Source organism: Barbus barbus (genome assembly GCF_936440315.1).
Source record: "Barbus barbus genome assembly, chromosome: 35".
Taxonomy (NCBI): Eukaryota; Metazoa; Chordata; class Actinopteri; order Cypriniformes; family Cyprinidae; genus Barbus; species Barbus barbus.
Window position 1 is genome coordinate 18,857,692 of NC_136763.1, and position 13,273 is coordinate 18,870,964.

General features: G+C 38.6%; 1 protein-coding gene across 3 annotated transcripts in view; it reads right to left on the reverse strand.

Annotated features, from left to right (window-relative positions):
- LOC306855076 (paralemmin-1-like) overlaps positions 1-13,273 on the reverse strand; it is a 44,328-nt gene that overhangs the window by 29,604 nt on the left and 1,451 nt on the right. For all 3 annotated transcript variants that reach the window (XM_079393513.1, XM_079393512.1, XM_079393511.1), the window contains exon 2: positions 16-61. In XM_079393513.1, coding sequence (XP_079249639.1) covers positions 16-61 — 46 coding nt within the window. The remainder of the gene's footprint in view (positions 1-15; positions 62-13,273) is intronic.

A 13,273-nucleotide genomic window follows, 5' to 3' on the forward strand; every position in this document is an offset into this window, starting at 1 on the left:
GAGAATCTGACTTACTGCAATAGCCTGGATCCGCTCCTGCTGTGAGACTGATTCTGACATCCTGAAAGAGAGAGAATATATGTATTAGGCTGGTAGATAGAACAATAGTCACAAACACAGGACAGATTTGCTTCCTGTTCTGGCATCTGGACTCTTTTAGCTATTATTGGTGAAGTCAGAGGACTGAGTGTAAAATTACATAGTTGCTGGCTTCACATCAGTGCATCGGATATACAAGATGATTATCACCGCACAACACGCCACCACACTGTTGTAACTACCAGGGAGAAATTTTCTTAGAGCACCTGACTTTTAAGTGTTAATTAAGAATCATGATGGAAGATTATTGTTGTGATTATTAAAAAAATAAACACTATAAATCACATTATTGAGTTTTGACTGAACATTACATTTTAAATATGATATATGTGTGTATTTTAGAATCAGAATCAGAATCAGAATGAGCTTTATTGGCCAAGTATGTTTACACATACAGGGAATTTGTTGTAGTGACAGAAGCTCCACAGTGCAACAGAAAGACAGCAACACGACAGGACTCAGATAATAAAATAATAATATCCAAATAGGCAATGTACGAAGCAGCAAAAACACAATATATAATATAGACAACTATGTATGTACAGGTCAAGTATGTGCAAATTAGAAATGAGAAAATAAAAATAAAATAAGTGAGTGTGGTGAATGGATAATGTATTATAGTTGTGTGTTCCATGTTTATTGTTGAGTGTTCATGAGATGGATTGCCTGAGGGCAGAAACTGTTCCTGTGTCTGGACGTTTTGGTGCTCAGAGCTCTGTAGCGTCGACCAGATGGTAAAAGTTCAAAGAGGGAGTGTGCTGGATGTGAGGGGTCCAGAGTGATTTTACCAGCCCTTTTTCTCACTCTGGATAAGTACAGCTCTTGGAGAGTGGGGAGGGTTGTACCAATGATTCGCTCAGCAGTCCGGACTACCCTCCGTAGTCTTCTGAGGTCAGAATTGGTAGCTGAGCTGAACCAGACAGTTATTGAAGTGCAGAGGATGGATTCAATGATGGCAGAGTAGAACTGTTTCAGCAGCTCCTGTGGCAGATTGAACTTCCTCAGCTGGCGAAAAAAGTACAACCTCTGCTGGGCCTTTCTGACAATGGAGTCTATGTGAATATCCCACTTCAGGTCCTGAGAGATGGTGGTGCCCAGGAATCTGAATGACTCCACTGCAGTCACAGTGCTGTTCATGATGGTGAGTGGGGGGAGAGCAGGGGGGTTTCTCCTGAAGTCCACGATCATCTCCACAGTTTTGAGTGTGTTGAGCTCCAGGTTGTTAAAACTGCACCAGACAGCCAGCTCCTTAACCTCCTGTCTGTAAGCAGACTCGTCACCGTCCTGGATAAGCCAAAACCATTCTTTCAAATGATTTCATGGCTACAGAAGTTAGAGCCACAGGTCTGTAGTCATTAAGTCCAGTAATTTTGTGTTTCTTTGGGACGGGGATGATGGTGGAGCGTTTGAAGCATGAGGGGACTTCACATAGCTCCAGTGATCTGTTGAAAATCTGTGTGAAGATGGGGGCCAGCTGATCAGCACAGGATTTCAGATAGGCTGGTGACACACCGTCTGGGCCTGGTGCTTTCCTTCTTTTGTTCTTTCTGAAGACCTGGCACACATCTTCTTCGCAGATTTGAATTGTAGGTGTGGGGGATAGGAGTTGTTAATGGTTGTGTGGAGAGGTGTTCAGGGCGGGTGTGGGGTGTTTTTTTCAAAACGACAATAAAACTTGTTCAAGTCGTCTGCCAGTTGTTGATTCTCCAGAGAGCTGGGGGATGGTGTCTTGTAACCGGTGATCTCCTTCATGCCTTTCCACACTGAAGCAGGATCACTGGAAGATAATTTTTTAGATTGTCAGAATAATTCCTCTTTGCCACTCTGATCTCCTTTTCCAGTGTGTATTTGGCCTGTTTGTACAAGACTTTATGCCCCGTTCTGTAAGCGCCTTCTTTGGCCTGACGGAGCTGTCTGAGTTTTGCAGTGAACCATGGTTTGTCATTGTTGTAGATTAGATGAGTCCTGGTAGGAATGCATATATCCTCACAAAAACTGATATAAGATGTTACAGTCTCTGTGAGCTCCTCCGGATCGATGGCAGCGGCTTCAAAAACAGACCAATCAGTGAGAGAGAAACAGGCTTGTAAGTCCCGCTCTGTTTCATTAGTCCATTTTTTAACAGATCTTAATACAAGGTTTTGCAGATTTAAGTTTCTGCCTGTAGGTCGGAATAAGATTAACCAAACAGTGATCAGAGAGTCCTAAAGCTGCTCGTGGAACCGAGTGATATGCATCCTTTATTGTTGTGTAACAGTGATCCAATATATTACTGTCTCTGGTGGGACATGTGATGTGCTGTCTGTATTTTGGCAGTTCACGGGAGAGATTTGCTTTATTAAAGTCCCCGAGAATGATTAAAACAGAGTCCGGGTGTTGTTGTTCACTCTCTGTGATCAGATCAGCGAGTTTCTGTAAAGCTGTGCTCACGTGCGCTTGCGGTGGAATGTAAACACTCACGAGAATGAAGGAGCAGAACTCCCGCGTCGAATAGAACGGCTTGCAGTTAAGGAAGAGTGTTTCTAGATCTGAACAGCACATCTTCTTTAACACAGTTACATGTGTACACCACCTCTCATTGATGTAAAAGCACGTCCCGCCGCTGCGCAATTTCCCTGTTGATTCTGCGTCCCGATCTGCTCTGATCAGAGTGAAATTAGGCAGATGAATCGCGCTGTCTGGTATGTCGCCATTCAGTCAGGTTTCCGTGAAACACAGAGCAGCAGAGTTAGAAAAATCCTTGTTTGTCCGGGAGAGCAGAAGGAGTATGTCCATTTTGTTGGGTAGAGAGCGGAGATTCGCCAGATGGATGCTAGGCAACGGCATTCGAAATCCACACTGTCTAAGCTTCACAAGCGCGCCAGCTCTCTTTCCCCGCCTGCGCCTCCTGAAGCGTTTGACCAGAGCTACGGCTCCGCCAACTACAATGTCCAGCAAAACGTCCGAAAAATCTAAATCCGGTAAAAGATTTTGTGGTGTGTTCTGCCGAATGTTCAGCAGGTCATCCCTGGTAAAACTGATCGTATTTGAAAATAAAAAACAGGAAAAACAAACAAAAACAGTACAAACACTGGAGAGCTGCCTTCAGCGGCGCCATCTTGTATTGATGTATTAGTGTCTCTGATAGTCTTGTATATTCTCTGATAGGCTCCTATAGTCTTGAATCAGATTTGGGATTTTTTTTTTTTTTTTTGAGCTGTAATTTCAGTGTGTGGAATTTTTTTTCTTTGTTTAATATTTTCTGTTTTCCTTTTAATTTGATTTAAACCTTTAGTAATTTTGATGTGTTTCTTTCATTTGTATTATTTTTTTAAAATGTTTTTATTAATTATTTATTTGTTTTAGTTTTAACTTAGTTATTTTAGTAGTATTATTTAGATGACTGCCAAGATGCAGGTTAAAATGGTGCTTTCCCCACAAAGCAAGAAGGGAAAAGTTTGAGAAATTAGTCTGAGATTTGATTCATGCTGAGTTTGATTGAGCAAGAGAAGAAAATATTCAGCTTTGGAGTGAAAATGCAAAAATTCCTCGCAAGGTTTGTGCAACTGATTCCAAGAACAGCAGAAAATGGCTGAAGAACCGTGTTAACATTGACCACATCCTCTGTGGCTCAAGCAGGAGACACAAACACCAGCGTGAAGTTCTCCCCTAATGACAAATGAAGTCTGCTTTCCGATCAGGAACACCCTCATTCAACTCATTCCCTCATTTCTTGTCCACACACACACACACACACACACACACACAATTTTCCTTGTTCATTTGCAAAGGGACCAGCCCAAAAGATCTTCCAGACTGTAAAGCGGACCCCTGCTGACATCCCCGTCTGCTGAAGGACACAGCTGTAGCGGCGGCCCCTATAAGGAGCATTTGAAAGCTGAGGTGAGATGCCATCAGGGAAAAGAAGAATGTGAAGGCTGTTCTCCGACCCGCCACACTTTCATTCCCTTCCCCCAACATGAGTAAAACACAACACCTGTACAAACAGCCTGTCAGAGGAACTGAAGGGGTGACACAGCAGCTGAAAGCGCAGTAAGTGCATGATGCTCAACCTGCCGCACTATGTGACTATGCAAACATCCTTATGGAAGGAAATATGACTGTTTGAATGACATTTAAAGCTGATATTACAAGTCATATGAACTATAGAACCTACGTTTTCTCTGTGTTTGCTCTGTATAGTGAATTTCAGATATCCAAACCATCATTAATATATGATTGGAAATACAATTTTCATCTAGCAAGTGATAAACAGGTTGAAAATCCTATAGATTTGTATGTGCATGTGATTTTAGATGTGTCTGTCAGTCTGCTTGACTTCTGCATGGATCAGAGATGCTCCCTCAGCAGAATTCACCTCCATATCCAGACAGACTGACACACAGCAGGCCTCCATAACACACTCCAGCATTAACCAAACAACTGAATAGATCAATATGCACACAAATATTTAATGCTCGACTTGATTTTAAAATCTGGAAATTATAGCCTTCAATGAAATCCATCACCAGTCAAAACTAACAAATACTCATTATATTTGATGAAGCTCTGTGCACAATTAATTGGCAAACTGTCCAATTTAAGTTATTGATCTTTTTTGTACTAGATATGGGTGTCAAATCATAAATATTGTAATATGACTGAATATGTATTCAACATGATCACAATTTAATAAAAACATTATTCAAATAGTGAATAAACTATTCAGAAAGCGAGCAAAGAATGGCGATTATTATTTAGAAGATTATTTACATCATCAAAGAACATTAACACTGACATCAGTTTAGCGCGAGTTTAAGCACTCTCAAAAAACTCCAGTGAAGCTTTCTTCATTGTGAAATAAATTTCTTACTTACATCATATATGTGCATCTGCACTTCATTGTTTATGATGAAAAAATTCGCAAGAGTGCAGAATTCAGTCACCGAGCATGCACTTAAAAAACTCAGGATTTCAGCGATGACTCATCTGAGTGCTTCTGATTGGCCATTGCATTCAGAAGCTCAACATAATCATGTGTGATAATGCGCAAAGCTGTAAAAATGTGTAATTTCAAGTCAATCAGATCATTTCACGCTGAGATATGGGTCTCCATGTGTTCACACTGTCTGGCGGCCATTTTTGAAAGCTGTCTGAAAACGTTCACCAAAAGAGGAGCCCCTTAAATGTGTTTTTTTTTCGATGTTTAAGCCTTTGTTTTGGGTAAGTTTCACTACTTATTGTAAAATGAAGAGATTAATGTTCAGACTTTTGTATATTACAACCTGGACCTTGGATATGCGAAAAAATTACGTTGAATCCAAAAGATAGTTTTAGCAACAAAGCGCAGATGCTACAGAAGACAGTTAGCTGACTAGCTGTATAAGATTGTGTGCTACGCTAATATATTACTTCACAGGCATTGCTTTTACATCCATAATATTATAAATTGACAGTTTATTGCTGGTCTGTGGTTTTACAGTAAAGATTTCATATTATTGTAAGGTGAGCTTAAAGGGTGCACTACTACGAAAATCACAAAGCTTCAGTGTGACATCAATAAGAAAAAGTATAATTTCATAGATATTGTTAATAATAGCTGTTCATATTAAAATATGTATAAACTTAATTCATGACCTAGACTATTTATTTAGCAAAATCTTGTCATTTTAATAAATATTACATGAAATTTATTAAAAATTGTTGCTGCTCCAATTAAGCTCAGTGTGCTCTCTTTAAGCTCTTCCACATTGAACGTCTATGTAAATACTTCATAAACAGACTTTAAATATTAACTAATGGTTGTCACTTTTAAGTTAATCGGTTTTCTATGGATTCTGTCAGCTCAAATCTGCAGACTGGCTCTGATCTTTGCCAACTAGCATCAACTTTTCCTCTTAATTAGCTCTCCTTTGTGACTATTTACAAAGTCGGTAAGCGTATGAAGCCTAGTGTTTTAAAAAGCTGTTCACATTTTAAAAGTCATGTAGTGTACTCCAGCCTTTAGTTGTTTTTTCCTGGACCGATATGACTGATGTTTCTGATGGCTCCTTTGTACGGACGACATGCCTCTTTCATCTTTGGGCATGAAAACTAGTTATGTCTCGATTTTGTCATCTTAAAGATGTGAAAATAAGTTATTAACCATTTTAGAAAGATTAACTTAAAGTGACAACCATGAGTTAATATTTAAAGTCTGTTTATGAAGTATTTCATAAACAGACTTTATGAGCTCCCCTTTTGGTGAAAGTTTTTAGACAGCTTTCAAAATGGCTGCCAGACAGTATGAACACATGGAGACCCATATCTCAGCGTGAAATGATCTAATTGACTTGAAATTACAGGAGCTATGTAGTAACAAACACATAAATTGGTTAAGACATTAAGTAGGATAAGTAAAAAATTTACTAGCCAATGGCGATTCAATTGCAAAGGTGTCTGTAGATGGTTGCCCTACTTGTGCAGGGGCATCTTTAGGGCCTTTCGCACCACAGGAACCTTTTCATAGTGCCCGAACTAATTGTGGAACTACCCACTTTTTGGCGTGTTCGCACCGTGGGAACTAGGAATGGTTTTAGTTCCAGGAACTCCGTTTGGAGGAACTAAATTAGCTCCTACTTCAGAGTAGGGTCTAAAACAGTAGCTAGTTCTAGGAACTATCCGTGACGTAAGTGTACGCTGATTGGCTAAACGCGTACGAAAACGCTCTCACCCGCCATGATTTAAAACACTGTGTAAACATATACTGTGTAAACATTGTATCATACTGAGAGCATTTATAAACGGCATTTACCTGAAGACTTCGTCTACGGCGTTTTGTGCTTCTATCAGCCTCAATGAAATGTAGCACTGCCAATTGTCGTTGGAGATTCTTAGTCGTCCTTTCCGTTCTTTGTGAAACCCGCGAGACAAAACAAAAACACAGCTCTGATCACAGCATCCTCAATCCTCCTGTTGTTAACGTTGTTCTTCTTTGTTTACGTTGTTGAACGCCGCGTACAAATGACGTCACTGTCGACTGGCTTACGTCACTACTTAGTACCCACTGTCGGTGTGAATGCAACCCTGTAAATGGTACTGGGAAATAGTTTGAGCAAAATCGTCCCAGTACTTTAGTACTGTACTTATAGTTCTGGAACTAAAGCAGTGCGAAAGGCCCTTTTGTCCAATTTGGTGCTCATCTTACCTCCATATAATGCCACTGGATTGTTTACAGTTTCCTAAATTCAGCCAGGCTCATTTCAAACAGGCTATAAAATAACAATAATAATCACAAAAATCAAGCGTAGCGTTAGGAATACGACACCTATCTAAGCATCCATATATAAGGTCCTTCAGTATTATCAGCAGTTTTCGCATTGCTCAATAGCTAATTACCCTCCTCCATCCCCAACTCCTCCTCTGTCAGTCAGGATCCAGCTTCTGATTCTCCTTTGAATCAGACTCATTTTAAAATCTGTACATTAAATTACTGAACTATAATGATATTTGCAATACTTTTATGGTGGTTCTGTTCTGTTTACCCTGGGGGGTTATCGCTGCTCTCCCTGCTCTCATCCATGCTAGGGAGTTCTTGCCCAGAACAGAACCATACCGCCAATCCAAACTGTATGAAATTGTTCTATTGTAATATTTGACTATAAAAATAGATTATTTAATAAAATAATATTACAATAATAATTTTTATTTTACATTATTATTATGATTTGATAATCATACTAAGTCATATTGCAATTTTGGTTTTATTTTGAGTAATTGTGCAGCCCTAATACTGATCTAGCTACCCATCAGGTTGCTTAAATGTCAACACAGTGTCAATGTGAAAGCTGAAAAGGAGAAGCAGTTTGTTAGCTTCTCAAGCATTAAAACAAAAAGAAACCGTTCCTGACAAATTGAGCTCAAATTGAGAGTCTGCCGCAGTGCTGCGTTCAGGGTTAGTAGGTCAGCATTGGCAGGCATATAAAATGACATAATTTTGTACTTCTGACAGGACAGTCAGCACCTCACAATGATTATTTATTCTCTCTCTTTTATATCTATACACAGCTGCTGATTCTGTGCAGTGGAGGCTCAGTTGTCTGCAAAATGAGGGTCATATGTCTGGCTAAATTTCCTCCCGTCACATGATTATCAGCCACAGATAGCACAAATAACAGCATGATCTCAAAGCGGCTCCGGTCAGCGTGCCCCATACACCAGCCGTTTAGATTTTCTTTACTAGCGTAACACTGTCAACAGCACGTCCAAGTTGTCTTGTAATGTTATGTAAGAGCCAGAGATGGGGAAGATACAAAAACTGCTAAGCTACTCAGTCAGGTTGCTCTTTTCAGTGAGTCACACTAAAAGCAAAGTAGCTAATACAATTCACAGTACTGCTCAATTTGAAAATCTCTAACTTCACTTAATTTAAATTGAATTATTTGTTTGTGCAATTACTTTTAAAATAACTGGTGTGATTTTTAGTGTCTGTCAGTTCCCCTCAATATACTACCATTAAAAAGTTTGCTGTTGGTAAGATTTTTGGTTTAAGATTTTTTAAAGTGTCTTATGCTCACCAAGGCTGCATTTATTTGATCAAAAATGCAGTAAAAACAGTGATACTGTGAAATATTTTTACAATTTAAAAGAATGTTTTTCTATTTGAATATGTATTAAAATGTAATTTATCCCTGTGATGCAAAGCTGAATTTTCAGCATCATTACTCCAGTCTTCAGTGTCACATGATCCTTCAGAAATCATTCTAATATGCTGATTTGGTGTTTAAGAAGCATTTCTAATTATTAATCAATGTTGAAGATATTTTTGTGGCAACATTGATACATTTTTCAGGAATATTGGATGAATAGAAAGTTCAAAAGAACAGCATTTATTTGAAATTGAAATCTTTTGTAACATTATAAATCTCTTTCTGAATGAAAGTTTAAATTTCTTTAAAAAAAAACATTTTAAATAGTGGAATTATTTGCTTAAAATGCTTTTAAGCATTTTTTAAAAGCATTTGTTTTTTAATATCTTTTGCATAAAAATGCCACTTAGTTTGATATTGTTGTTATTTACTGCAGTAACATTGCTAAATTTTTAAATGTGGCTTAAAAATACTTTTGGATCACGTTCAGTTTAGAGCAGTAGATGAAGATGTTTTCATATAATCTGTTTGGACTGTCACTGAATAATTTACTTATTACTAAAAGTAAATACAAGAATATATTACAAGATATATTTAATATCTGTTTTTGATGTTTAAAAAACTACTGACTCGTGTCAGTAGCCTGAAGATTGTGTCACATCTTGTGATCACATAAACATCCAGATACTAGTTTTTCTCAGCAACCCCCGCTATCCAGGACAGAATAAATTCATCTTGACTGACGGTGAATAGAGAATGTTCACATTTGTTACATTACTCCAAACCAACCAGCAAAACAAACCAAAAGACACAAAGTAACAGGTTCAGACCATACAAATCCACAAATGTTTCCACATCTGTCTTTTATTCTCCTGGCTGCAATAATATGATTATTTTTTAAAGGATTGGGGCCATAAAAGGACATTATTGTTTCCTCAGGTATTTCAGGTCTTTTTATGCTAAATTAATCACATATTTCACTAATCAAGCTGCTTTTGACATACACTACTTGTTTGAAAACAGTCTAGAGAGAAGAAGGAATTCAAGGCATCTCTTTCACCCTAAAGAAATCACATCAGACATGCTAGAGAACTGAAACAGATGTTTTTCCACTCAATAAAGCAGCACCTCATCTCGGCCAACACGGTCCGAAAACATTCTTCTAACAGTTTCAGCAGTTAGATCATTTCATGTCTCTCAGCTGAGTTCAGGGATGTTTTGAGGTCGTGTGGATGAACAAACGTCCTCCTGCAGTGAAAAAGCATGAGGCACAAAGAGTAGCTTTGAGACCCCATGACTGCGGGAGTGTCCCGCAAACATAGAGACATTAAGAGGACTATTCAAGACAGATCTTGAATCACTCATTTATGGTCTACTTACAAAATGGATTCAACTTCCAGCCTGTCTTCCATCAAATCTGATGGATATAAAAATTAATTAGTTCATTCTTAGGAAAGAGGGCCATTTGTGCCTGAAAATAGCTTTTTTAAAAGACATATATACATGTATACATATATATATATATATATATATATATATATATATATATACACACACAGTTTTCATTTTTATTTTACTTTAAGTTTTTGCTTTTGTCATTCTTATTGGTTTTTTTATATTTCTATTGAGCTTTCATTTATTTTATTTTAGTATTATTAATTGTAGTACTTCTAAGCTTAAAGTTTAACCTTTACCAGTGCTGCTTGGAGGAGATGAGAAGGATGAGGTCTCTAGGCTTTCACAGGTGATATTTTAAAAGGTTTGAAATCATCAAATATTCCCACAGATGTGTCAACGTCTTCTGTCTAAAGATTTCCAAAGAGAATTCAGCCTATCAGTGGACTAGCAAATCTCACTGGGAAAGAACTGGCATGCTTAGCCTGAGACTGACTGATTTATAGCGTAAGTTTAACCCATGTCCAGGGCTACTCATGCCTTTGGACTCATGACAGCCTCACAGACAGAAGCACACAGTCACAGCACAGTAATCATGTCTGGTTATAGGGTCACAGACACAGCTGAGCAGCGGGAGATGACAGGCCAGATTCTGCTGGTGCTACTAACCCAAAGACCGAGCAACACACGTGTCTGTGTGTTTTGCACTAAAATTAAAGGGAGTGCTCACTCAAACATGAAAATTCTGTCATCATTTACTCACCTTCATGTCGTTCCAACCCTGTATGACTCGCTGGAATGAAAAAGAAGATATGGTGAAGAATGCGAGTAAGCAAACAGTTACCAGTTCCTATTGAATGTTTAACTGAAGAAAGAAACTCATACAGGGTTGGAACAAGCAGATGTTGAGTAAATGATGAAATAAAATTTATTTCATTTTTGGATGACCTATCCCTTTAAGGATAGAATACACTACACGATTTTTGACACCACTATTCTGTCCAGGGAAACAGGCACATCCCTGTGGATTTACTCATGAACTGTTCAATGAATAGACGTGATATAACACTGTCTAATTTATATCACTTCACGCCATATTGTCAGTAAAGGGTGTCGGCCCTAAATGCGATAACCCCAAGCTCCTTTCACACTGATGCTGAATAACAGAGTGAAGAGAATAACAAAACGGACAGGAAGCTAGGAGCAAAGGATACATTCGTTTTAAAGCATGGAGGGAAGGGTTTCCCTTTTGCTTTTTTAACTCGCTTGAGTTCTCACTCAGTTTTCTCCCTCTTCGAGGAATCCTGACCAAGCAGATTCAGGCTTGTTCATTAGGGCTCATCTCAGACATGGAGTCTGATGAATCCTTTGAAGCTTCCCAGCATTCCTCAGCACATGTGGCAGAAATCAGCACTTCACAAGGACGACAGTGGGGAAATGGTACGCATGCTGAGTTTCAAAGCAACATCAACAGGAACGAATGTGCCCATCAACCTTCTCGTTGAAGCCTGAGGATAATAACGCTGCATTTACTGAAAGAGAAAAGAGCAGCTTTGGCATTCTCAAATTTCACCAGAACTGCTCTGGACATAAAAATGCAACATGCAGTCCCCAAAATACACAATGGGTTTATCCATACAATTACCACCACATTTTTGTTGGCTAAAAGCAGCTCAGATCATATTTCAGGTAAGATATTTTCATTGTGCCAATAAAACAGCACCTAATTTCATCCTCCCCTGAATGGAGTGGTCATTTATGGGGTTTCAGACAGACCCCTGCGAGTCACTAATGGAGAGGCATGTGTCATCCGATATGGGCAGGGCCTTTCATTCAGATTCCAGGAGCAACTGTCAGCCCACCCCTCATCTCTCTCACTCTCTCTGGTGTAGTGCATTAGAGTAATTAAGTCTGCCGGCAGTTGTCTCTGCTCCTCTTAGCTAAATCATGATGTATGTATCCTCTCAGTTTCACAGAGGGAAACAGGATTCTCAGTGCATGGATTATTAGGCTGTTTCACATATCAATACAGCTCGCTGCATGCTTACACAAATCAAGCCGACAGAAATCTTTTTTGATGCTGACACTGGGAAAAACAAAAGATTCTGAAGTGAATCAATTAAAATCTCTACTCATTATCACTGTGGACTGCATAAAATGGACATTTCTGCTGCTAACTGCTTCTTATGGCTCGTATTGTGAACAATTCATTTATGCATGTTTTATTTTTTTTTTTTTACTATTTTGACCTTGTCATAATCAAAACGTCATAACTTAATTTTTCGTATGTGATGTAGGCCAGATATCTCTAATCATTTATTCAGCTAAACCCCGCCCCTTTCTTACAGTCAACCACAAGCTCCGCCTCCGTCCAATCAACAACCAATGAACAGAACCAAGTCCCATTTTTTCTACTTTTTTGAAAATCAGTTTCACTCAGATGTACATCACAATACAGAAGAAATGATCTGCCACTACATAACTAAACCATCATTCATCTAAACCATCATTCATCTTTCTCTCATCATTTTTTCAAGTGTAATGCATTACAAGAGGGAACACTTGCAAAGTTTATTTCAGTCTACAATATAGGCCATGTTGCAAATAATCATATTGCTTAAAGAAAGCACCAGCACAGCAAAAAAAGGAAGTTAGAAAATGAGAGAAATGCATCACAGAGAGAAAAAAAAAGAGTATGCAAATGAATGCAAGAAAACAGACCATTCACAATGTAGTATGCAAATAAACTTTTTAGTTAAACCTGCAAGCACTTTCTAAATTTCAAATGAAAGCAGAGTTGTTTGATTTTGTGGAGCTTTTAAAACAGCATCTGAATTTCCAGCCCGATCTCACGGCAATTCGTACATATTTAACGAGGTGGCTAATTCGTACGACCTCACGTACGATTTTTGCTTAATCGTACATATTTTGTGAGTTGCCTAACCCCGCCCCTAAACCTACCCATCACTGGGGTTTAGACAAATCGTACTAAATCGTACGAGTGAGGTCGTACGAATTAGCCACCTCGTAAAATACGTACGAATTGCCGTGAGATAGGGTTGGAATTTCTTGTTACACCTTATTTTGCAACACGGAAGCAAGGTATTTTCTTTAAATGTGTGAGACTTTCGATTCATTAGCTGTGATAGGTAAATGGTAAAACTATTTTGCAC